The 27,669-nt window shown below is 40.2% G+C and overlaps 1 protein-coding gene across 1 annotated transcript in view; it reads right to left on the bottom strand.

Annotated features, from left to right (window-relative positions):
* AKAP13 (A-kinase anchoring protein 13) overlaps window positions 1-27,669 on the bottom strand; it is a 261,930-nt gene that overhangs the window by 202,519 nt on the left and 31,742 nt on the right. Inside the window, exons 3-4 of the mRNA XM_037731692.1 lie at window positions 12,873-13,020; window positions 440-736 (exon numbers count right to left, since the gene is read on the bottom strand). Coding sequence (XP_037587620.1) covers window positions 440-736; window positions 12,873-13,020 — 445 coding nt within the window. The remainder of the gene's footprint in view (window positions 1-439; window positions 737-12,872; window positions 13,021-27,669) is intronic.

Consider the following 27,669-nt stretch of genomic DNA (forward strand, 5'->3'; position numbering starts at 1 on the left):
GCAAAATCTTTCCTCTCCTTCACCTCCAGGCTATCTTTAGAGAACTTCAGAATACAATAATGAAAATGATCAATGAACAATAATGATCATGTCTTTGATCATTAAACACCAAAAAGTAACTCTATTCTCCTCCTGAAGGACATGTCACTTTCTACACTTGAGAGATGAAGCCTGAAATCCGGACCCACAGGAAGGTGATGTGCCAACTCTCCTTGGGTAGTTTCTTGGGTCGTTTCACTGCAACAACAAGCTTATCAGCTCAACTGAAGAACCTAGAAGAGATGTCACTGAGGGCACTTTCCTATGTAACTATAAGATCTATTCAGCCTCTGTGGAAGACCTGAATATGATGACCTAGAAGAGCAGCCCCATTTGAAAAAAAAAAAAAAAAAAAAAATCACAAACTTAAAGTTTGTTTGTAGACCATATAAATTCTCACCATGCAAACTCTGATCTGTCCCCAACACATTCCACTCTGCGGGCAGCTTCAGGTGCCTAAATGCCAGCACCACCTTCTTATCGAGGGAATTCACATCTCCAGATGGGGGTCCCGACTGGTCGAGAAAACGGGTAAAGTTCAGAGCCTGCTGATTTCCAGCACTGGTTGCTAGGAATTGAGCCGCATCATACGCTTCATCCTGGATGAAATGAAAGTCTTCTTCAGCCACCACAAACACAGGAAGGCCCTCTTTGGAAGCACAGAGCTGCACCTTCACTGTCTCACAGCAGTCATGACCTAAAAAAACATAGGCAGCAAAAAAAGCAGTATTAGAGCCTCTCTGCTGAAAGGATGCTGGTGGGTCCTCTTAGCTCTTATTTCATGATACACAAATTTCTCCTGCTAAAAGACACCCCTCTCCTTCCTCTTGAGCTCTGATGGCATTTTTCCAAACTTCTTCAAGCTCCATTTTCAGCTTTTAACATTATTTGCAAATATCAACTCTCTTAACAAAGAGCACTAACTGTGTGCCCCAGCTTTCACTATGGCTATAACATGGTATCTGGAACTGAACAGGCTTGAATTTCAACTAGGGGCTATGATTTGAACAAATTTAAGAACGAAAGCTCAAGGACCTGCAAGTAGCTACGGAACTAAATTAGATCTGAAAACATAAGCGGGAAAAAAAAAATCACTCATACAAGTTATATAGGAAGAATTTTACAGATCCACTAGCACTTGCTTTATTATCACAATACAAAGGCTCACATGATGAAGCACTTGGAAAAGCACGTAATTACTTGATTTTATTTTACTATTATGAGCAATCCAAGGCCTAAAAAAATAATGATTTTTATTCTCAGATACACATTCTTTCCCATCTCAACCACTAATGTAATGAGGACGTCAATGAAATTACCTGGTTTGCATGAGGATAATGCAATGCTGGGGCTAGGAGCCCAATTCAGGAAATGCAAACACACCGAGGACTCCATGATGCCCAGGGTACAGACTGGCAGGCACCTCAGGAGTGGTGGCTGGAGGCAGCAAGCTGCATGTCACTCCAAAGAGCTTGGCTGGAGCCAAGTCAGCAAGATTTAACATCACATGTCTACGGGTAAGGCCTTATTAAAGAATCCGGCTTTCTTTTGAATTTCTAGCCTCACAGAATTAAATCTTTCCAATATGCAGAATACACTCATCACAATTCACATTTTATTTCCTGTTTTCACACGCTGATCTCAAATAGCCAGAACTATGCTCCTATCATCATCCTTCTTCCATAAAGTAACTTTCTGACAATAAAAGGAAAAGAAAGTTGAGTTAATGTTTTTGTTGTTTGGGTGAATGCCACTTTGTGCTCTGCCTAACCCTAGCCCTGACTCATCATGGGCACCCATGCATGCGTCACTTCCCTGAATCTCTAACACATTCAGACTGCTGTTCTACAGCTGAGGATGCAAAAGGGAAACCCTCTACATAGCCCCTGAGACTGAATTTCCATACCACGGGCAAAGGCCAACGTAGGTTTCAGACTGGGAATGAACGAAGCTTTCTGTTGTCTTTGAAAGAGACAATGTTTTTTCCATGTAATCAGAATAATAAGTTGATTTTCCACATGCTTTTTTCCCAGGGGCCTCCTTAAGCCTTTCATCCTGTGGCAAAAGAAATCTCTCATTGCTGTATAATTCTAGGGTGGTAGGAAGTATTTACCAACCAAGTACCTATTACACGCCAGGCATCTGACATGTCATTTCTCTCCATAACAATTTTATGAGGCATGTGTTGTCCTCAATATAGAGATGAGAAACTGGGACTTAAAGAACTAACCTGTCCCATGTTACACATATATTAAGGTGCAGAATTCATTATTCAGAGTCAAGGCTGACAGCAAAGGATGTGGCCTATTAAATCATGATCCAAGGGTTTTGTACCACACTGCCTGTAAATAGGCAACGTGTTTGAAGAGGAATAAGGCTAAGAACTAAGCCCCTGCCTAAGAGGAGCCTAACACTTGGAATGATGGGCTAGTATAACCTTTAAGCAAGAATAATTGGTTCAGGAATCATGAAGATAAGTCTCCACGGGAACAATGAATCCACACAATACTCCCACTGCCTTCCAAGTCCAATTCTTTCTAAGAAGGCTGCAGGAAGCTGAAGCATCCTCTGCCTGGTGTGTGTGTGTGTGTGTGTGTGTGTGTAAGCATGAGCGTGTGTGTAAGCATGAGCATGTGCACATGCATGCACACTTTATAATAATGTATATGTGGAATTTATACATTTAATATATGAAAGAGAATTGGGGGGAAAACAGTATTTCTTTGAAGGGCAGCCAACCTGACTACACAGACATCAATGTTAGCAGAAACAAGCCAAATGATTTGCCTATTTTTCTAGCAGAAAATGTTTCTTTTAAAATGTTCTCTAGCATCTGATTCAGTTTTGTTCAAGAGCTAAAAGCTAGACATCCATCAAGTCCAGGCACTATGATCAGAAGGTGAAGATGAGTAAAATAAGGAGTCTCAACTCCCCAGAGATTTATGGTACGTAACAGAGAATCCAACAAGCTACAGGTAACTGCAATGTAAGTGAAAATTAGAGGAGTTCTACAAGAACTTTCCTAGTATCTAAATACAGTGCAACTTGGAAGGAGGAGTAGTGCATTCTGTATGTACGCAAAAGCAGGAAGATTTCACAAAGGAGATAGCAATTAAGGACTTAGGCCAGGCACAGTGACTCATGCCTGTAACCCCAGCACTTTGGGAGGCCAAGGCAGGCACATAACTTGAGGCCAGGCGTTTAAGATCAGCCTGGCCAACATGGCGAGACCCTGTCTGTACTAAAAACAACAAAAATCAGCCAGGCATCCATAGTCCTAGCTACTAGGAAGGCTGAGCAAGAAGAACAGCTTGAATCTGGGAGACGGAGGTTGCCATGAGCCAAGATCGCGCCACTGCACTCCAGCTTGGGAGATAGAGACTCTGTCTCTAAATAAATAAATAAATAAAATCTAGAAGGGGCTCCTAAGTTCTTTAATATTATCACCCAAAACAACATACATAGCCTCACTTAATTTCCAAATAAACTTATGGCAGATGGATGGTGAATGATGGGTAAATGATGGATGCATGAAGCGATACGTATGTCAGTCAGGAGAACTGCTTTAAAGAAGAAATGCTGTGCTTCATCAATGCAATCAATGTATAGCACTGTCCCATTTATTCAGAATTAAGCTAATCTGTAAACTTCTGAAAGTCATTTGAGGTAGATATGAATAAATGTCAATAAAGACCAAAATTTCACAATTCAATGATGACAAGTAATTTGAGATCCAAATTGAATTATGCCTTCAAATCTTATTTGCAAGGCCTTAGAGGAGAGATGACATTATGTAAAGTAGAGTATCCATGGCCCTATCCATTTAACCAGTCCGTACCCTTTCTCAAGTCTATGCAAAGATGAGAAATCTGAACCCCTGAATCAGAAAAGAGTCACAATACCAGTAAAAGTAAACATAAGTCACACAGCAAAAAGCATGACGAAGCAATGCTACCTTACTTAAAACTGAAGTGCAGAAGTAAAGTATCTGCACAGAAATCTGTCTGGAATTGCTAAAAATGACTGTTTACTTGGGCAGAATGGGATGAGGACGAATCACGGGGAGAGAAACAGAACAAGGGGGATGGGTATGTGCGTGTGGGGGTGTTGTGCTTGGCAACACCAGTGTGCTTACCTCTTCCAGCTGCATTAACAGTTTGTTAGCAGGTTACGTGTGAGCTACTGTCAGCTCTATTTGTGTATAACTAAAATCAAACTGTATAACAGAGAAGGCAGAATAACAGAAGTAGCCATGAAATAGATACCTGAGAGAAACTGTCCAATTGTTAATCCAATGTTTTCCCTTCAGACATGAATTCAAAATCTCAAGGAGAAACGATTAATCATAAGTAAAATAGGCTATAAATCTGGAGTTTATTTGGTATGATCAGAGGCTTCTTTTTCAAAAGAAAACCTGAGGGTTAAAAGATGAGTGGGGAACTCTGGGTTTCCTGGATCAGTCTTTACTACCTTAAAGAGTACACTGGAAGCGTTACTACTGATCAAGAATAAAGTTACCTCGCCCTACTGTCTGGAAATCAACCACACGAGGCTGGCAGGCCTACCCTCTCAAATTAATGTTTCCTATTAGGCTCAAGTGGCTCTCAAGATTATTTTTTAATTCCTATAACCTTTCTGATAAAGTATGGTTGGGGGGAGAATCAGCATTTTTTTTTGATGTTATATAATACAGACTCAGTAATAAAACTAAAATCATTGCATATTCCTACACCAGACCTCTTACTATCATAAATTAGCTCTAGAGACATGACGATTTGCAAGAGGGCCATTAGTCATATGACTGCCTTTGTATATACAGACTGCAGGGTTATTAACAATGTCTACAATTACACTGCAAAGACATGGGGGGATGGGAAACCGTATCCAATTTGATATAATAACCACAAACTAACTTTCTGCATGAACACATAAGCTGCAGTAGGAAGAAGAATAGCAGGATTTTCAGTTAGTTCCATGGTGTTTTTCCTTTGATTCAATTTCCTGGTGACAAGAAAGGAAAATAAAAATCCCAATCTTTTTTTAAAAAAGGAAGTTCTGAAACTTCTGAACTCATGAAGGCAGCTACTTTAGAGAATTGAGAGAGGAGAAGGAGAGAGGGAAACTACTCGAACAAACATTGCCCAAACTTTAATTCCATATTTTAAATTATGAATTAATTTCTCAACTTCTCACACTATCAAGTCCACTTACAAGATAAATATAAAATAAATTATGGGGTGGGAGAAGTCTGCTCCCAGCTGAATAAACTGTAGGGACCCTCCTCAAGTATACTGGCAAATGAACCATCAAGTAGAAAAACTGGGTTTGAACTCCAGCTCCACTGCAACAGATTTGCTTATCCTAAGAAGGTCACGCAACACTTTGAAGCCTATTTTCCTTGTACACAAAACCTTATGGATGGTTAAAAACATCAGAGCTGTGTACAAAGTATCTGGCATAAAATGGGCATCTAAAACTGGTAGTTTTTATTATTAGCTATTAAAATGCTTCTGTTAGGTAACTCAAGGAAAACAGATTCCTAATACTCCAAAAAGAGCTCCTCTAGCACAGTCCAACAAAGCTTTCCATCAGCACTGCAGAACTGAAAAAATAAAGGAGGGAAAGAATGAACAAAACACAAAGAGCACCTAGGTGAGAAGCAAAAACTTAACTACCCATGGTCCTCTTAAAATCACCTCATCTACACCTTTTCTAAGCCGGCAGGTCAGGAGGTGTGTTTGTGCAAGGTTGGGAGAGCTCTCCTGCAGGCTCCTTCTGGTGTATGGAGCACCGCACCCATGGAAACAAAATATTGCTACTGATAAACAAAACGGCTGAAGCATGACCCAAGAATTACTTCATTTCCTATTAAGCTAAAAGTGGAATGCATCCCATCTGGGCCTTCTCTTCTGAGGATGAAACAATAGGAACTTTGTTTCATCAGCTATCCAAAAAGAAACCCTAAAAGTGTTTGCTGGGCCAGCCAAGCCCAGTCCCACACAGATGTCACCTTCTAAGAGAAAGAATGATGGAAAATATAAAAATACCTTTATTACTTCAGTTTGGCATCAAAGTCTCTAAAAATTTGGTGTCTTTTTCTTCCTTAAGTGGCTATGACAGGGTTAAAGGAAACAAATTTTCAGTCTTCAGATCCAGACTCTATCAGAAATAGGATTATGTGCAGAAGTATGTACACCCACTGCTGGGTTTTGGCGATCTAATGGCAGATGTGCAAATTTGGTATATGTGTAAAACATCTCTATGTATACAGGAGTACTGAATCAGAAGAGAACAAACAGTAGGCACAGGAATTTCACCATGTACATTTTAGAGGAAGAAGGGGGAGATTTCATGCTAAAAATGTGCTCCACTATATTCTGGCCCACACTTCTAAGGCAGTGTTTCTCAGCCTTTTCTTCTGTTATCATCCCCCCAAGAGCCTTTTCAGACATTATTCTCTATTGACCCCTCACCTCATGAAACTTTAACCACAGATAATATCACAAATTTGTGTAACTGTGTTTTACATATACACAGTATGTTTTTTTGTTCCTCAAAATTTTCACCTCCTTGGAAGAAAATCACTCCTTTAATATTGCATGCCCTAAGATTCCAGTGCTATGTTCATGGTTCCAAAGTTATAAAATATATTATTTCCTAATAACATTACAACTAAGGACAGTAGATAACAGATTTTTCCCTCTTCTACTAGTTCACAGTCTGTTTTTCCAGTATAACCACTATATGTACTGACTAGCATAGGGACAGCATTTAAGTTTTACAGAATATAAAATCTCATGTGTCTAGGGATAATCTTATAGTAAGAGTATTTCAGAATAGGGAGACTGCTAGAAAATGTCCAATAAAAATAACTGATTACCACGGCAGGGGTTGCCAGGAGGTTGGGGGGGAGTGTGTCAGAATTCTCTAATTAAGCCCATTAAATTAAAAGTCTACAACTTCTTTTCAAATATGCTATTCAATTTGGTAATAGTGGATGCCTGCTGCTAGAAAGTAAGTCTTGGTTCATAAAAAATTAAAGATCCCAGGCATGGTGGCTCGCGCCTGTAATTGCAACACTGCAAAATGGAGGCAGAAGGATCACTTAGCCCAGGAGTTCGAGACCAGCCTGGGCAACACAAGGAGAGAAGGAAAGGGAGGGACTGAGGGAGGTAAGGAGGGAGGGCGGGAGGGAGGCAAAAGAAAGAAAGAAAAGAAAGAAAGAAGAAAATCCACTCATGATGGTGAGTGGTACTTGGAGGGTGAGGTAGAAGGATCACTTGAGCCTGGGAGGTCAAGGCTGCAGTGAGCTATGATTGTGCCACTGTAACTTTAGCCTGGACAAAAGAGTAAGACTCTGTCTTAAAAAAGAGAGAGAGAGAGAGAGAGACGGAAAGAGAGAAAGAGAAAAATAAAGACGTAACATATTATAACTGTCAGACCAATTGTTGCAACCTGGGCTGCAAATTTTTCCTTTAAACCCAAAAGAACTTCTAATCAGGTAAATGTATTCTTTTTTAATGACAAATCTACTTTTATAAAGTACCTTCCCTGTCAGTGAGAAAGAAAAGGAAAATATAAAAGAGCTGAGTCAAATTTAGAGTCAATAAAGGTTTGTAGTTCTTCAAACAAGAACCCTCTCATGAATTCTAAAAATAAACAACAGATGTGCTGAAAAAAGATTTCATTTTATGAAAGATTCTGCACCAAAGCCTTTTACAAAAATAGTATACAAAAATCACTAAACATCCTGTTCCAACTTTCACTCTGAAATCACTACTTGCTTGGTCTAAATTCAGTTTCATTAATAACAATGAACACAATAAAACAGTACTCTACGCCTGCATCCCACCCGAACAATTATGTTCAAAGGATGTCCAGATTTCTGTATGCTATTTGCCAATCCTACCTAGATCTTAAAAAAACAAATCTCAGCTTTACCTCTAGAGGAAAATCACTGGTTAATGAAAATGTCATTTAGGGTTGTATTTGTTTTTTTTTTTATTATTGTTGTTGTTTCTTATTGAGACCGAGTCTCACTCTGTCACCCAGGCTGGAGTGCAGTAGCACAGTCTTGGCTCACTGCAACCTCCGCCTCCCGGGTTCAAGTGATTCTTATGCCTCAGCCTCCTGAGTAGCTGGGACTACAGGCAAACACCACCACATTCAGCTAATTTTTGCATTTTTAGTAGAGATGGGGTTTCACCATATTGGCCAGGCTGGTCTCAAACTCCTGACCTCAGGATCTGCCCACCTCGGCCTCCCAAAGTGCTCAGATTACAGGCATGAGCTACCACGTCCAGCCAGAGTTGTATTTGTTTATTATGAAGGGGCAATAATGGAAATTTTTATTTTGATTTATTACTAAGGCAATACCTTCATTATTAGAACTAAAATTCCATTTCAAGCTATGTTTCAAAGAAATTATATTCTTGAACTGGCCACTTTCATAGGTGTTCTGAAAGTAATATTTTATTATAAAGCCTTGGTTGGCCTCCAGTATTAATTAGCACAAGGATAAATTTATTTTCAAAAGAAAGGACATTCTTTTCAGCCTTCAAAATGTTTTCATCGAAAATCATTACACATCATACAAACAACATGCTCAGTGTAAACATTTAAACAATTCAAAGATAAAGTAGAAAGTCAAAGTCCACCTCTTTACTTGCCCTCTAACATGTTACCACTTATGCTTAATCTATTTTATTTTTAAAAGGGAGGGGAAATCATATCATAACGACTTTAAAAGGCCTTTACAACTTCTTTGTACTTACACACAGACACACACGGGGCAGGGAAGGGGAGGGCGGGGAGGGGCAAAGACAGGAACAGACAGACACATAACACTTCAATGTAAAGGCTTATTAGAAAACATTTAAAAAAAGAGAAAACAGATGGGTGGGAGATGGGCCTGCAATTTCAAGATCCAAAGTCAAAAAAATTTATTAGGAGATAATTTAGAATGTCTACTTGTCAACCCTATTTGGGGAAAATATTGATTTGATAAAAGGTTACAGACTAACATCAAAAAGTAGCTGCCTTTTGAAAGCCGATCAACTTTTCGGTTTTACGAAAAACTAAAATGCTACAAAACACTGACAGTGAAACATACAGAGAACTTAAGAAAAATCAGAGCCAGCAATCTGGATGAAACATGACATTAAAAGCAAGAACAGGCTGGGCACAGTGGTTCACACCTGTAATCCCAGCACTTTGGGAAGCCAAGGAGGGCAGATCATGAGGTGAGAAGTTCAAGGCCAGCCTGGCAAAATGGTGAAACCTCATCTCTACTGAAAATGCGAAAGTTAGCCGGGCATGATGGCACGGGCGTGTAATCTCAGCTACTCAGGGTGCTGAGGCAGGAGCATCATTTAAACTCCAGAGGTAGATGTTGCCATGAACTGAGATTGCAACATTCACTGCACTCCAGCTCTGGGCGTCCAAACAAGCCTCCGTCATCGGAAAAAAAAAAAAAAAAAAAAAAAAAAAAAAAGCAAGAACAAGGCACAAAGCTTTATCTTCTCTTAGCCAAGATAACTAGGAATTGCAGAGCTAGTCCCACATGTCATCAGAAAGAGTACAGAGGCATCCCTGTAGGCAGTAGCTGCTACAAAAAGGAGACCATGCACGTTTATCCAGGAACTGGGATGCACAGTGCACTGCATGGCCTTTCCATGAAGGACCTTGACTAATTTGGCAGTGCCCCCAGCAAAGAGGAATTCTCAAGCTATCAGTGCAGCTAACTGATGCACAGAAATCATCAACCGGAGCTCTGGGGGAGTGGGTGGGGGGGGGGGAACACACCAAAAACAGACTCCTTCTCCAAGCTAAGTATGCAACTCAAGAAGCCAGAGACTGCTTTTGAATGTATTTTTAAAAAGCCGGAGGGGGGCAATTATACTTTAGTGTGGGTGTATTCACACACACACATCTTTCTAGAAGAGCGGCTTCTGGGAATCAGGATGTGTGACAGCAAAATGTTGTTCTAGCAAGTGACAGCTTCCTAGAACAAGCCTTCTTAGCATATACCAGTTAGCAAAACAAACAAAAATCCTTGTCCTCATAAAGCTGACACTTTAGCTGGGGCACACAGAAAAGAAGATAAGTAAAATACAGGTGAGAAGTTGAAAAGTACAATGGAGAAAAATAATGCAGTAAAGGGGCATAGGAAATGTAGAGAGGAGGCAGCTGGGTATTTTTATAAGCTGTACCAAAAGGCCTCACTGAGAAGGTGATAGCTGAGTACAGGCCTGAAGGAAGGGAAGGCACAAGTCTAAGTCCACAAGGCAGATTTTAAAAAGTTTAGTTCCAGGCTAGAAAATTTACCCCATGATATAAACAAGAAATTCAAAACGAGTTAACTTTCAAAATACCCCTATCTCTACCCCTCCACAATAAATTACCAACTAAACCAGATGACAGTCGCTGAAAAAGACAAGTAACCAGAAAAATCTCCTATGTGATAAGTAAAGCAATAGAGTCCAGTCAGGAACCTCCTTTGCTTAGTTACCAGAGCTTCTACTACACCAGCCAAGGATCTCACTGGTACCCTTGCACACATACCAAAGACTCCCATGTTAAAGCACTGCCTTACTCTGCACTTGGCCTTCCAGAGGTACAAGAAGGTCTTTCAAGGACTCGACTCCTTTTGTTACCTCTACTGTGATGAGGCAGCTCACATCAGCTGCCTGACTAAATTCAGGTGGGGAACAGAATGTTCAGGTCAATGGGATGTGAGAGTTATCTGACCTCTTAAGTATTTTCCTCATATGGAAAATACTGGGATGTGGGTAAGAGAAGAGATGATTAGTCGAAAAGGAAAGAAAAGCTAGGTACTAGGTAGGACTCCAGGGCCAAAGCTAAGAGGTCAGGACTGAGGATTTGGACCAAATTAGTGGAAAGGAGCAGAGCGTAATTCCCATTCTGCTTGGCTTGGGTAGGCAGGGCAAGAGTACTTACATTGACATATATAAAAGACTCAAAGTCACGGGAAGAAATGTGAACTAGAGTTCAGAAAGGTAAGCTGAGGACAATGTACAAGGATCTAGTACAAACTCAGAGCTCCAGGTTGTCATACAAGTTCAGCGACTCCATGAGAGTAACTGCCTGTTGCCCATCCTAATTTAAAGACCTTACCAGTAAAGGTGTAAAGGCTTCCAGGCACATCCCTCTGCACCAAGAGAACAGACTTTGTTGGGATTTGTAACTGAGGATCACAGTTAGGACACGGGGCATCCTTGTTATATCTGCCTCTTCCCTTATATCTGCTTGCAATCTCCTTCTACTTATATGTTCTTTCTAGATATATATGAAAACACAGTTATATGAACACACAGCCCTCAAATTTTAACCCTAAAGAGTTCCTAATATAGGAAGTATTAAGTTTATAAAAATTACCTCAATTCCTTTCCTAATGAGAACTGGACTGATTGATTATACCTGAGTTAAGAAGCAGTTTCTCCCTATCACCAACACATAATAAATTTTCAGCAATGGTGATACTGGATGGCACCTGCTAGAGAACACCTCAAGTTCCAGAGAAGACTTTCCGATATGATATACATCATAGGAAACAAAATGACTGGAACTTTGGGTCCCAAGGACGGATACCTAATACTCTTCACAAGAGAAAACAGTATCTATCCTGACAGGCTGCTTTTATTTTCTGTCCATAAAAATTTGGAAATAATATACCTAGGGACTCTCTAGAATCTTTAAATCCTCTAATTTTCAACAGCATTTTTTTTTTTTTTTTTTTTTTGCCAAGTAGGAGGATAAATACAGCTTTCAACGGTCATAATCCAAGTTCTTAAATAAGTCATCATTTACAAAATTTGGTAGCCGACCAACATAAAAGCAATATACATAAAATGGCACAGCAGTAAAAAACTGGCAATCTGCTCCAATACCAGCAGGTCCAGACATTCAAACTGCTTTATAAACTAACAATTTTTTAACACTACCTATACTAACAAAGTAGAAAAATGTTGTATTACAATGCTGGATTTAAAAAAAATGTTTCAGTAAGAATTCTATCTGTCTTATTCTCTAAAGGAAAACAGCTAAAAATGTTGACAGTTTAGGACTTCCCTCTAAATGTGTCCTTTTTTGAATTCTGATGAAAATTGGTCAACGGTGAACTCTGAAGCAAGGTCAGTTAGGGAAAGAAGCTCATCTCCAAACACAAATCAGTATGTCTTCAGATGATGAGATTGCTAAGAGACGACCGTTACTTTATTAGCCTTTTCTGGTGATGCAGCAATGACTTAATGACTTTGTAAGAATTTTTAAAAAGTAAACATTTTCTTCTTAATTCTGTTCAAGTTGTAAATGCAACAGTGATTAAGTATTCATTCCATCACGAACTGCAATTTGTTAACTTGGGGAAGAGCTGGGTTTATGAAACATTTTGTAAGCTTTTCCATCACAGATACTGAGGAATGTGTTACTAATTATGTTTTACCTTTTGGTTTTGCCACTATGAAATCTCAGAATCAGAGTTGCAGTCCCACCATAGTAACCTTGTGAGCACTTCTAACTTCCACATATATTTTAGTTTTCCCAAAATCTCAACGCTGCCATCAATATTTTTCCTGATCCTGATTTTTATCTTTCAATTTACAATGTTTTATTTCCTTTTTGTTTACTTAGGTTCAAATTTTTGTGGAATATGCAAGATATAAACAAAATGGGGTCCCTAAGTATTTAAAAGATCTGACGACAATGGTTATATTATCCTGGTTCACACTTCCTGTCACCCTATACTAATAAACACACAGAAAAAGTGTTTAAAAACTAGGAAAAGCTAGTAAGGATCCCATTCAAATACTTACCAGGAGTAATTGTCTCCAATGTATCAGAACTGACCTTCCGAGTACTTGCACAGTGATGGAGGTTGGAACCCGAAAATACCAAGTAAAATACTACATCATCTTCAACTTTGTCCTCTTCAGCAAGCAACACTGTAACAACACAATCGCCCTAGGAAGGGAAACAATACAGCAAGTTTACATTAGTAAGGTTCCTCTTCACAGCCTTCATGAAACGCTGTATTTAAGGGAAAGTCAAATATATCTAAACTATGCCCCCATTCTAGTAGGTTGAAACAAGTATAAACATTGAGCACTTATGTTCCAGGCAATCTTCTAGACATTCACAATACAGAAAGAACCTGAAAATAAGGTCGTGCTCTCTTCTTTAAACTTATATTTTAGTGGAGGTGATTAGACAAGTAAGTTAACCAAGATGAAGGCAAAATTTACTTGATGAGTGGGTTAAAAAGGGGAGAGGGCAGGGGGAAACAGAAGAAAATCCAAAAATAAGGCAGAGAGGATGGAGGGGATATAATAAATGGACACATCCTCGTACTCAGAATGTTCCTTAACTGCTGTGTTCCAGTTGACAATAATTCTCTACAGTCTATGCCCCATAGATCATTACGAAGTCCATATATTGTCCAGCAAAGGTGGAGAGACTCTAATAGGCTCTCCTGGAAATGGCAGAGTGCAAAGAGGATGAGCTTGGGCTCCAGCCTAGGTGCATAGCAGGCTACAACATCTAGATTTGTGGAAGTATACGCTATGATGTTTGCACAATGAACAAAATCACAGAATGCTACATTTCTCACAACAAAGCCCCATAATTTAAACAACACATGACTGTATAGGAAAACTCCTGGAACATGTTCAACTCTCAGCCTGTGATTTTTTTTTTTTTTTGGAGACACAGTCTCGCACTATCACCCAGGCTGTAGTGCAGTGGCACAATCTCAGCTCACTGCAATCTCTGCCTCCTGGGTTCAAGTAATTCTCCTCCTGCCTCAGCCTCCTGAGTAGCTGGGACTACAGACGCATGCCACCATGCCCAGTTAATTTTTTTGTATTTTCAGTAGAGACAGGGTTTCACCACGTTGGCCAGGATGGTCTTGATCTCCTGACCTCGTAATCCACCCGCCTCAGCCTCACAACATGCTGGGATTACAGGCGTGAGCCACCGTATCTGGCCTGCCTATAATATTTTTAACCTATTACAACAGAAGGCTGCTTTTCTAATAATTTATATTTTCTGACCATCTGGCATCCCTATTCTTCTTTATCCACCCCTACATTAATCCCACGAAATCAAACAAAAATCTTGGGTCAGTAACTCTATGACTTTCCAACTATCAGAAGGTAAGACATCTTCGTCTTTTATTTATTTATTGTGAGAAAGAATTTCCCCCTTGTCACCCAGGCTGGAGTACAGGGGTTTGATCTTGGTTCACTGCAACCTCCGACTGCTGGGTTCAAGCAATTCTGGTGCCTCCGCCTCTCAAGTAGCTGGGATTACAGGCATCCACCACCATGCCCGGCTAAATTTTTTTCTATTTTTAATAGAGACAGGGTTTTGTCATGTTGGCCAGGTTTGTCTTCAACTCCTGACCTCAGGTGATCCGCCCACTTCAGTCTCCCAAAGTGCTAGGATTACAGGAGTTAGCCACTGCACCTGGCTGCAAATATTCTTTAGTAGTTTTTACAATTTTTTTTTTTTTCTTCTTAAATCAAGGCCAGTGGCTAAATATATTCTATGAAATACAGTCCTAATTATTAGCATTCTCCCAATTACAAACTATATAATTCCTGTTGTAACCATAACAAAAGATTGTAAAGCATCAAGGTTTAAAGCACTGAGATTTAATATTATATAAATCTTAATAATGCACTACAAAAAAATCAATTTAGAGAAGGCCGGACCATTTTAGCATCATAATCAGGGGAGTTAATTCTCATTACGTACAGAATATTTTTCCTTTCAATTTTAGCAACAATTACAGCCAACAAGAGAACCATACCACCCTATGGTCACAATTTACTAAGCCTGGCAGCATAACTGAGCAGAAGGCACTTTTTTATTAAACACTAAAAAGCAAAAATCGTCAATTAAAACCTAGGAACCAGGTCTATTAACAAAAAATTCTCCAGTGGGTCCAAGACTACTACTAATATGACGTCACAGTGCAGCATTCAAAAGTATCCTAATCCAAGGAACATCACAGCTGGTAAAACAGAATTATCACTGATTTCAGTTACTACTAAGAATTATACTTTTGTCTTGTTCATAAGACTGTTTCTTGGAAACATTTTCAAAAAGCTTAGCCTGGTAAAATGTATAATCTCCTTTGGCATGATGCAACCAGTTAAAAAGGTGTTTACAGCATGTATGAGAAGAGCTCTTTCTCAAGGTACTGAAATACCCTCATAACCTGAAAAAAGGACAAATGACAAGTTCCATCCTTTGCAGCACAGGCTGGCAAACTATGACCCCCGAGTCAATTTTAATCTCTCGCCATCGCCTATTTTACATTTTGCAGGGGTGGGAGTGGGCGTTAGGGCTAGGGGCAAAAGAAGTCCTTTTAATCCTTTTGATGTGAAAATTACATAAAATTCAAATTCCACTGTCAATAAATAAAGGTTTTATTGGAATTCGGCCCATTCATCTACCCACTGTCCATGGATAGTTTGGCACTATAATGGGCCATAGAAGGTAATGATTACATGAGAACTTAGCCCACACCCTAAATTAATTACTATCCGGACTTTTTCAGGAAAAAAAAATCACTTTGATTTCTAACCTGGAATTCTAAGAATACATCTTCCTTTGCAAGATCAAGAATTTCATCCTCACGTAAGATGCAACATTTTGCTGGGAGACTCTCCGTGACCCAAGAAACTAAGTGGTGTCTGGGGCCTTCCTTTGTCTGGGGACAGAAGAGATGGCTAACATAGGCAGACCAATCCTTCTGGCAATGCTTTCAACATGTCAGTCAGTTTTAAATTGCTTTCATACCTTTAATAGTTGGGGTTTTCTGTTGCTGTTGTTTGAGACAGGGTCTCACTTACTCGCCCAGGCTGGAGTGCAGTGGTACAATCAGGACTCACCACAGCCTCCAGTTTCAGGACTCAAGTGATCCTTTCCACTCTGCCTCCCAAGTATCTTGGACCACAGGCATGCGCCGCCACTTCTGGCTACTTTTTGAATTTTCTGTAGAGATTAGGTATCCCTATGTTGCCCAGGCTGATCTCAAACTCCTGAACTCAAGCAAGTCCTCCAGCCTCGACCTCCAAAAAATGTTGAGATTACAGGCATGAGCCACTGCACTCAGCCTGTAGGTTTTTTTTGGTTGTTGTTATTTTGTAATATTAAGTCGCACTACCTTATGCCCAAAATATTCAATAGAAGAGAACACAGAAGCTCCATTCATTTCAAAGCCTCTTGAAAATTAGATTCCAAAGGCACCTGGAATTGAAAGTACTTATTTTCCTTGAAGGAGTGTTCTCTGCACACTGATAAAGTCACTGAGAGCAAATAACAAACTGCATTTCAGCCAGACTCCCATTTACTCCAGCAGAACCAGGTACCTAGTATTACTTGAGATGGTTTTGAAAGATAAAATGGGTAGAATGGTGATTAAAAAAAAACAAGGAAAAATAGATCTAGGCAACAATTTTTGTTGAGCTGCTTTAATCCTACCATCCTTGAAGAATACCCTGATAATTAATAAATTACTCTGCTGTGCCTGGGAAAGACCAGCATACAGAATAAATAGATCCAACCATCTGGCTACACAGTGAACAAGTCTGTCATGTTTCTAACTAAAATAAAACAGATCAACTTTTTAACAAGGGCAATTTTCAAGACGGTCTCAATTACCATTTTAATTTGACCCAACCTCAGGAAGAGCACACACCTACATCACCACTCTCTTCCAATAATCTGAACTTCAGAAACAGTGTGATCCCCTTACACAGATGTTTTCCATGTGTATTCATTAGTGAGAAATGTATCCCTGAAACTGACAATGCCCATTTACCACTTATAAATAACAAAGGAGAAAGCAGCACTTTGGCAGGTAACACCAGAATCAAGTGATTTAAAAAAGTAAAAATAACCAACAGAGAAATAAGCTAACATCACATTTCACATAGCACACATTAAGGACACAGCTTCATTTCCAGCGTTCCTAACTAAAATGGGTAACTTCAATCTAGTCATGAGAAAACCTCAGGCAAACTTAAATTGAAGGGGCATCTATATCAACGATGGCCTGTAACTCTTCAGAAAACGTCACTAATAAAAGACAAAGATTGAGCTACTGTTCAGACTCAAGAAGTCGACAAAGATTTGCCAACTAAACACAACACATGATTTTGAGTGAATCCTGAATAAAAACAAGTTGCTATTAAGGATATTATTGCAACGACTGGCAAAATTTGAATTAGGTTTACAGATTAACATGGGACCAGTGTTAAAATTCCTGATTTTGATATTGTGCTGTGGTTATGAAAGAATAACTTTGTTCTTATAAACTACACAACAAGCCGGGCACGGTGGCTCATGTCTGTGATCCAGCACTTTGGGAGGCTGAGGCGGGTGGATCACAAGGTCAGGGGTTCGAGACCAGCCTGACCAACATGGTGAAACCCGTTCTCCACTTAAAAATACAAAAATTAGCCGGGCGTGGTGGTGCACACCTGTAATCCCAGCAACTGGGGAGGCTGAAGCAGGAGAACTGCTTGAACCCGGGAAGCCCAGGTTGCATGAGCTGAGAGCGCACCACTGCACTCCAGCCTGGGCGACAGAGCCAAACTCCATCCCAAAAAACAAAAACAAAAATAAATAGACAACCAAGTGTTTGGGGTAAAGGGGAATGATACCTACAATTTACTCTCAAATGGTTGAGGAAAGAAATGATAAGAGACAGAATGATTAAGCAAATATGGCAAAATGTTAAGAGCTGGAAAATATGGGCTTAAGGTTTATAAGATGTAACATCTGTACTATTCTTACAGCTTTTTCACAGTAAAGTTTCCAAGAAATATCTGTTCAAATAATTTATAATATAACCAAATATTTGAAGTTAAAAGGTTTCAAATTAAGTTAGATTCCTGAGTTTATTTTTTATATTTTGCAGTCACACGTATTTTTGTAAAGACATTCTTGCAGGTTCTGAAAATTGTGAAATTATAACAAATACTACCTTTCAATCCACAATTTTTTTTTCTTTTGTTTTTGGAGATGGGATCTTGCTCTATCGCCAGGGTGGAGTGCAGTGGCGCAATCTCGGCTCACTGCAACCTCTGCCTCCTGGGTTCAAGCATTCTTCCACCTCAGCGTCCAGAGTAGCTGGGACCACAGGCATATGCCACCACACCCGGCTAATTTTTGTATTTTTAGTAGAGACGAGGTTTCACCATGTTGGCCAGGATGGTCTCGATCTCTTGACCTCGTGATCCACCCGCCTTGGCCTCCCAAAGTGCTGGGATTACAAGCATGAGCCACCACGCCTAGCTCAATCCAGAATCTTAAGAGTTTCACAGGCTTTCCCAAATCAATTTCCCAGTCTGCCAAAATGACAAGGTTTATACCCACTGCACATTTGGGAAAAGTGAAACAAGGGAGTTAAGTAATATTAAGTAAAAACTGTGTATTACTACAGAATATTACCTTTCCATGAGATAGCAATTATTACAGTAACCAAAAAAACAAAAAGCCCTCAAAATCTCATTAACCAACATTGCTTATATTCATGTAACTATCTTCATTCTCTCCTTTAAACACCAAGTACAGGCAATTGCTAACACTTTGCCCTGTTACTTTCCAAAGCAACCAAAGATTGACAGTAGCTACAACTTTTAAATAGGCTAAAATGCAAAGTCATGACGTTTTAACTTGGCGATTCATAGCAGCTAGGATTCAATTTCATTAAAGGCTCACACAAGAGGAACACTCATTAGTAATCAACATTATCTAGTGCACAGATATTGGTCATGAATACCATTCTCCACTAAAAAGAACTAAGTCTCCTCAGAGACTTGGCTGATTCCATGCCTGGGTGAGAGTAAGATGAGATTGAAACATCTTTTGACGGAAAATAAGGAAGCGCTCAAAAAAAAATCATGGAACCATGTCTTAAGGACACAGAAGCCAGACTCAAGTGGCTTCCTCTGTACAAACCTGGGACAATTTAAAGACAAATCAGGAACAGTAATAAATTATAAACCATATTTAAGAAATAGGAAGTCATGAGTCCACATTAACAAAACAGTAGATAAATTATACAGCATTGAAGCAAGTTCCTATGAGTATCACAGAATGACAAGGGCCGACTGCTAAAAGTGGGGAGATTGCTGCAGTAGTAAAATTATCACTAACCATATGGTAAACATTCACTCTGGCAAAAAATTATCAATGAATGCTCAATCTAGAGGGAGATTCTGGGGAGGAATGGCACACATTTTTTAAGCGTCTCCCCACAGACTGCTTGTTAGTTACAAGAGAGGAAAAAAATAAAAGTCGTGTTCATTCAGTGAAATCTGCCAATACACTGAACAAGTAATCAAAATAAAGATCTCAATAAAGACAAATGACAGATGTGACTCCTCAGTCACATCCTGAGAAAGACACAATGTTACCCATGCAGTGCTCTGACCAAGAGTGCAGGCCCTCAACCTAATCACAAGGAAACATCCGACAATGACAAACAGTCTCTTACAAAAGAGGAGAGGGTACTGTACTCTTTAAAACTGTAAAAGATAACAGATAAAGGGTGTAGACGTGCTCCAGATTTTAAAAGGCTAACAGACATGACAATTAAAGAGCAGCATCTATCCTGCTGCGATTACAAAAGGGAAGATCCCTATTTTAGAAATACATACCGAAGCATTTTAGAAATAAACAGCCAGGATACAGGTAACTTACTAACAGATAATTAAGGAAAAAAACTCGGCCTTAACAGGTAAACAGCTACAGTGAAAATGATAAAGTAATGGTGTAAGATGTTAACAACAGGTATTGTCCTGAGTAGAGAATATGTGGGTATTCTTTGTACTACTTTTAGAAAACTTTTTATAAAATTATTTTTAAATATTTTTAATATTTTTGGAATGATTTCCACATTACAAGTTTTAAAAACATAAAAATGTATAAAACCTCCAGGGATCCCCACACACACACACACACACAAATTGTAAAAAGGCTTTAAAATAAATTAAGGGCTGGGATTGTGGGAAGCCCTATCAATATAGATGTGGAGAAAGCTCTGTCATTAATAGCAAACTCAGAAGTTCCTTCAGCCATACACTGAGAGCATGGAGCCTGTCCGTGCTCAGACAAGCGCCTTTTACCTTAGGACCTAGGAAAAATAGCTGATACAACACTGCAGAAAATACAACAATTTTATCACTGAACTAAAATTACGCAAATAGTAAACACTATAGGAGTATGGTAAGGAGAGAAAGGAAGATGAGTCAACACTACTGCATTTTCTGAATGCCTAGTGCAGGTGAGGGGCTGAACCAGGTGTTTTGCAGATACTTCAAGGTATCTTTATCTTCATTTTAGAGATGAGAAAGATGTAGCCCAGAGCGTTTTTTAAATTTTGCCTTAAAAAAGTTAGAAGGGGTCAAGAGGGAATTCAAATCCAAGTGGGATTTCCTAAGTCTGTATTCTTCACACTACTCTGACCCTGAAGCTAAGAGGAGACAGAGTCAGGTGTGGGGGGGGAAGGAGGTATGTGTAAAGCATTAATTGTTGATAGAAGGAACACGTTACATAGCAAGCAGGTCATAGGCATCAAAGGACTACAGGGTGTAGGAGAAAGAAGGTGCCAAGAAAAAGGAAGACAGAAGAATCTGGAGGTGGTGAAGGGAGGAGAGGCAGGAAGCCTGCTAACGCTCAGGGCAAACCCAAACTCACATACAATGGCTGCTTGAGCCCAAACATGTACAACAAAGTCAGAGAGATGCGTAATTCTGTGCAGTATGCTGTACATGTTTTTCTTCACCACCTGAGGCTTATGGAAAGCAAGAACCGTTTTTTGAAACTTCACATAAGGTCTGTCTAAAGTTGTTCAATAACTGAGTGAATAAAGATGGCAGAGATCGGCCGGGCGCGGTGGCTCAAGCCTGTAATCCCAGCACTGTGGGAGGCCGAGGCGGGTGGATCACGAGGTCAAGAGATCGAGACCATCCCGGTCAACATGGTGAAACCCTGTCTCTACTAAAAATACAAAAAATTAGCTGGGCATGGTGGCGCGTGCCTGTAATCCCAGCAACTCAGGAGGCTGAGGCAGGAGAATTGCCTGAACCCGGGAGGCGGAGGTTGCGGTGAGCCGAGATCGTGCCATTGCACTCCAGCCTGGGTAACAAGAGCGAAACTCCCAAAAAAAAAGAGATGGCAGAGATCACCTTATGTCGAATATTAATGGCAAGCCAAAAGATTCATACTTGAGCCTGTGCAGGTTGGGGGGGGGGGAGAAAAAAAGAAGACAGAGTCTTATGCGGTATATATTGAAAGAAAAATGAAGGGTGGAAAATAATGCAAAAACATAACGTCAGAAAGTGAAAAGAGCTTAACCGCCATGGTAGCAAGACAATCTAAAAAAATACTGTGGAAAAAAATTCTGTTAAAGTAATTTGGGCCAGGCATAGTGGCTGATACCTGTAATCCCACCACCTGGGGAGGCCAAGGTAGGAAGATCTCGAGTCCGGGAAATGCAGACGGAGGGAGCTGTGATCACACCACTGCACTCCAGCCTGGGACAGGGCAAGACTCTGTCTCCCAAATTAATAACTTGATGAAATACAACAACTGACTGGATGTGACTGAAAGATAGTAACCATGAAGCTATATTAAGAGAAAAAGGGGTATCTCTAAGGAAAACTAGTGGCTTATGGGAGTAATTGTGATAAAATGACAGGCTTTGAATCTTAAGTTTCATATATCAGCAGGGTAGACAGGATAGATATTTGTACTTATTCTATATCCAACAGATAGGTAACAGGACAAGCTGTCAAAAAAGGGCTAGTCCAGCCAGTCAGATGTGAGAGTCAACCTACACTAAGTTAAGAACTAAAACCTTGACTGTAGATGAGTTTACGGGAATGGAGAGCCAATGACTAGACCCTGGTGTTCTAGCAAGGGAGGGCAGGAAGAAGAAAAGGATCTGGAGAAACAGGCCAAACAAGGAAGGGCCAGTCAAAGAGGAGAAATCAGAGAACGGAGGATCAACAAAGCCAAAAGAGGCAAGGATATATAAAGGATGTGCAGCATTAAAAGGAACGATTTAAAAAAAAAAAAAATCCTCAGAACCAACAATGGAAGACAGCTATCTGAAGAAAAGCAACGAACTCAGAAATTGTTTTTTTTTCCTCCAGCCTTAAATGGGTTTTTTCATAACATACCTTTCATCTATCTATTCCAGTGCCTTGAACCCAGAAATGGCCCTATGGACCCAAGAAGAACCCAAACTCAAGTGCCACCTAAAAACATGGAATTCCCCACATTTCTCTCTATTAATGGCAGCCGTAAGTGAGCACTCTGCAGCCAAAACTTAAAATACTTCTTTCCCATTTCAAGTCTTTCAGAAAGTCCATATTTGCTAAACGAAAATAATCACTTCTCAGATTCATCATACACTCAATTCTACACCATTTAAAATACTTCAGAGTTCTCTATAACAATCTATTGTTAATAATACTCTTGGTAACCACAAAAGCCTTTCACGATGATACAATCTTGACAAGTTACAATTGTTAATCTGTAATAATTACGTGGAAAGCTAGCCTGCGTTAATTAAAGGATTTTCAAATGACTTACTGCTAGCAATATAGACACAGAACTGCCAACCATTACTGGGATTAGTTTTTAAAATACAAACATTATATGAAACAACGTTGATTAGGGAAATCAGTCTTATCTGAAAGTATTTTGTTCCTTTAATATATTTTACTTTATTATTTCAGTAGTTGTATGGTAGCAATAAAATTTATTGCTAATGATACCTTTACTACTAATATAATAAATGCTGTATTAGTACATATACTGACTTCTCTAGGTAGAGAGAGATGAATGCCCAAACCCTACCTTAAAGAATATGACCACAAAGAGTTCTATGGAGAAATGTCTATGCCCAGTGTGGCTCAAGGCTCAAGACAGATCACCTCAGGCAGGCACATACTCTCTGGAAGCTTATGCCATTACAGTGAAGCTGGGCAAGAGACGTCATCTCATTCATCTTTGTATACCCACCATCTCTTCAAATGGCCTGATATACACCAAGTGCTCAACCAAGATTTGTTGGGTTGAACCAAATGTATTTCATCTTTTTAAAAAATGAAACATAAAATGCTACAAATAAAAATACTAAGTTTGTCTTGCCTATGCCTGCCTTCCTTCCTTCACTTGAACACTGGGGTGGAAACGGCTGATGAACTATGGCACACACTGAGGCTATGGAGACAAGCCGGTTCTTGCCCTGTTGGGGCTCGCAGCCTCTCAAGGAGAAAGACACACAAGGCAACAATTGCAGTTGTATAAAAAGCATAGTAGGAGAAGCAAGAACCAGGGACTGCAGGGAGTAGAGGAGGCCCTTGGCTGCCTGAGCAAGCAGCAGAGCAGAGGCCTCCCAGTCTTCTCAAACAGAGGTCACCTGGAAGGAGTCTGAGGAATTCCAATTCTCTCTGGTCACCGGATTTCAAATTCTATTTAGAAAAAAATGGTATCTGAAACCAGTGGACGACGGGAGGTGACAGCAGCTACAAACTAAATCCAAAATCATTTAGCTGTCAGACCTACAGTTTCTAAATACTGGATATAATGGTGCTTACATAATGCCATATGACACTAGGAAACCCCAAAGTAACACAAACTTTGTATTTCTAACTTTGTGAGTGCCCTGAAGTTCTATTCCTTGGCCTTGCTTACATCGGAATTCATTCAAAAGGAGAATATCACAAAATGTAATTATAGGATAAATGAGTTACATTTGTACTACTTAATTTAGTGGCATGCTCTAGAAAATGAAAGACAAATTTATAAGGCACAGTAACAGCAAATTAGTACCATAAGACTCCTTAAGATGAGAACATTAATGTATGATGTTATTGCCATCAAGCTAGCAAACAGAGATCCTACCAGAAGAAAAGCATCTAAAATCCTTAAATCACTGAACACGCCTATCCCATTCTGTTAATCCTTTAGTATCACCTCAAAATAGCATGAATGGTTCTCAGAGTAGATTCCTTTCTTCATTTCTATTATAAAGTGTGAATATGCACAAAAATCTTTAACATTATTTAGTACTCAGTATTTCTTAAAGCTAACATGCTACTCGGTAGCAAGGTATCAGCCACCACACACGGTAGAGAAGGATAAAAATGGAGGCTGGGAAACAGAATCAGCATCAGTCACTTAATAGCACCAGACCACTGATAAGAACCACCTGAAACTCATTTTTGTTAGCAAAATGAATTCATTCATTACAAAACTTACTGTAATATGTGTCAGACACTGTTAAGAACTAGGCCTCAAACATAAAAGACAATGCCCCTTGCCCTCATGGAGCTTGTATTTTAGCAGGTAAGACAAATTGTAGAAAGTAACATTAGAGGGAAAGTTCTATTAGAAAGAGAGCATAAAGGGGTTAAAGTTTGTCTGAAATAGGGATGAGAGGATACTTTTTCTGACAGAAAAGGCTCCTCTGAGGAAGTCAAATATGAGCTGAAACCTGAATGAAGCAAGTTAAGGGAAGATATTAAGAAAGCAGTCAAGGCAAAGAAAACTTATCATGTGCAAGGCATGTACAAACTCAGCATGTTTAAAAAATAGCAAAGGTCAGTCTGGAGGAGCAAATGAATAAACACTGGATGGAAGGTGAGGATGGAATATGGGGGTGTGTGTGTGTGTGTGTGTGTTTGTGTGTGTGTGTGAAGCTAAACCACTGGAGGGTTTTGAAAAGAAGAGTGACATGATTCATGTTTCAAAGGATTACTGTGGTTCCTCTGATCTCGTGGAGAACAGATCAGAGCAAGGAAACTACAGAAGCAGAAAGACCACTTATGAAGCTATCAAGAAAGGGCCAGATGAAACATGACAGAGGACTGAACTAAAGAGCCAGCAACACCACCACACCCATCAGAGGGCTGGAACTCCCAACTTCAACCCCCTACCTTTAAAAAAAATCTACACAAGGCCATGCACGACGGCACATGTCCGTCATCCCAGCACTTTGGGAGGCCAAGGCAGGTGGAGTGCTTGAACCCAGGAGTTTGAGACCAGCCTGGGCAACACGGCAAAACCCCATCTCTACCAAAAATACAAAAATTAGCCAAGCACGGTGGTACACACCTATATCCCGGCTACTCAGGAGGCTGAGGTGGAAGGAATGCTGGAGCCCAGGAAACTGAGTCTGCAATGAGCTGAGACTGTGCCATTGCTCTCCAACCTGGGTGACAGAGTTAAGACCCTGTCTCAAAAAAAAAAAAAAAAATCTACGCAAAGTGCCTGAGGAAAAGAGAGGCTCAATCAGTATTACTGATTGAGAATATCTTGCTGAGACCCATCTGTAAAACTAGGACACCAAACGGACAAAGCCAAGTGCCACAGATAGATGGAGGAGGGGGCTACAGCCTAAAGGACAGTTTAGGAATACATTCTTGCCAGGATCCATGGCCCCAGTGTCTGCCACGCCCTCATGGGCAAGTGTCAGAGCAGCACACTGAAAGCTTCTCCGACAGCAGATGCCCACCTGTGCCCAAGGAGCACTACCAGTCTGATGTGTGGGGATGGCGGGCGGGGGGGGGGGGGGGGGGTGTTTAGATGCTGCTGCTCCCTACTCCCACTTGCCGCTGCTTTGCGGTTGTGAGTTTGTTTTTTTTGTTTGTTTTTTTGTTTGTTTGTTTTTGAGACGGAGTTTCGCTCGTTGCCCAGGCTGGAGTGCAATGGTGCAATCTCCGCTCACCACAACCTCTGCCTCCTGGTTCAAGCAATTCTCCTGCCTCAGCCTCCTGAGTAGCTGGGATTACAGGCGCGCGTCACCATGCCCAGCTAATTTTTTTGTATTTTTAGTAGAGACGGGGTTTCACCATGTTGACCAGGATGGTCTTGGCGTTGTCAGTTCTAAAGGAAGCAAGCTGATTACGCACCAGTCCCCAAAAGCTCACATTCTTGGCCACAGGACCACCACCTGTCATCAGGTGTTGGTGACATCCAAATTGTTTCACTAGAAGAATGCCATGCCCTCTGTCCTGGGGCAAAGAGAAACTTAGAAGTTAGGTGACTTGTTCTGTGTTCCTTGTGGTTTCTAGACCTAAGGAAAAGGCAGTCAGCTTTGTGCCATACAGCATCAAATGTTTCCTTTTTGATCTCCATTGCATCTAATCTCAAGATTGGTAAACTTTTTCTGTAAAGACTCGGATGGTAAATATTTTAGGCTTTGTGGAAAGTATGGTTACTACTGCAACTACTCATTTCTCTTCTTTTGTAGCACAAAAGCAGACACAGACAATACAAAAAGAAATGGAAGTGACTACGATCCACAAAAACTTGATTTACAAAAACAGGTAGCAGGCCAGATCTGGCTCACATGCTGTAGCTTGTCAAGCACTAGTCTATAACCTTTTAATGCAGGTTTTCAGAGGTTCACACACCCCTGAGACATCAACAAAAAACAGATTAAGAACCACTGATTTAGAAGAAGAAACATGCCAACATACAGTTACAGTGATGTAACAGGTGCTATAAATAGAAACATTTCAAAAGTGCTATGGCCTAAGAGAAGACAAAGAAAGAGAAGGAAGAAAATTTGCCAGAGGAGACTAGACAGGCTACTCAGAGAAAATAAAATGTACGATGAATTTCAAAAAGCATGTACGAGTTGTCCAGGAAGACAAGAGATAAAGTCACTCCAAGGAGGGGAAAGGATGTGCCAAGGAACAGAACTGAACAAACATGGTGTATTCAGGGACTAACGTGCCATGGCTTCAGCGTAGGGAACATGGACATAAAAGAGTACCAAGGATTTCAGCCTTTCTACTCTAGACCGAGGGGACCCATGAAAGGATTAATAACGTTATCTGTCCCATGTGCTTTCTGTACATAGTTGGTGAAGGTCAAATAAGATGATCATAAAAAACTGTTCTAACACTAATGACCATATCTCCCCTTAGCGGTAAGGTCGTCCCTGACCATCCTAAATGAAATGTGAGCTCTCCTGCTCTAACTCTCCTTATCTATCTTGCCCTGCTTTATTTTTTCCATAGCATCATTTACTGTCTGATATATATTTATTCATGTATGTCTATTTAACACAACACAGTATATGTTATACATATATATATATAATTCCAAGAGTATATATTTATGTATTTATCCGAGTTCTCCTTTCTTCCCAACTGCTACATAAGCTTCCTGGCAGGTGGGACCATATTAATGCTGTATCATTGCCTACAGGTGTCTCTTGTTTTAGGTACTCGATAAATGTTGACCAAATGAATGCACAAATTCCTTTCTGGACTCTTTCTGTAAACAATCTTTTTTTTTTTTTGAGACAGAGTCTCGATCTGTTGCCCATGCTGGAGTGCAGTGGTGCAATCTCAGCTCACTGCAACATCCGCCTCCAGGTTCAAGTTATTCTCCTGCCTCAGCCTTCCCAGTAGCTGGGATCACAGGCACCCGCCACCACGCCAGGCTAATTTTTTTTTGTATTAGTAGAGACAGTTTCACTACTGTCATGTTGGCCAGGCTGGTCTCAAACTCCTGACCTCAAGTGATCCACTCGCCTTGGCCTCCCAATGTGCTAGGATTATAGGCATG

Source organism: Cebus imitator, unplaced genomic scaffold, assembly GCF_001604975.1.
Source record: "Cebus imitator isolate Cc_AM_T3 unplaced genomic scaffold, Cebus_imitator-1.0 Scaffold416, whole genome shotgun sequence".
Taxonomy (NCBI): Eukaryota; Metazoa; Chordata; class Mammalia; order Primates; family Cebidae; genus Cebus; species Cebus imitator.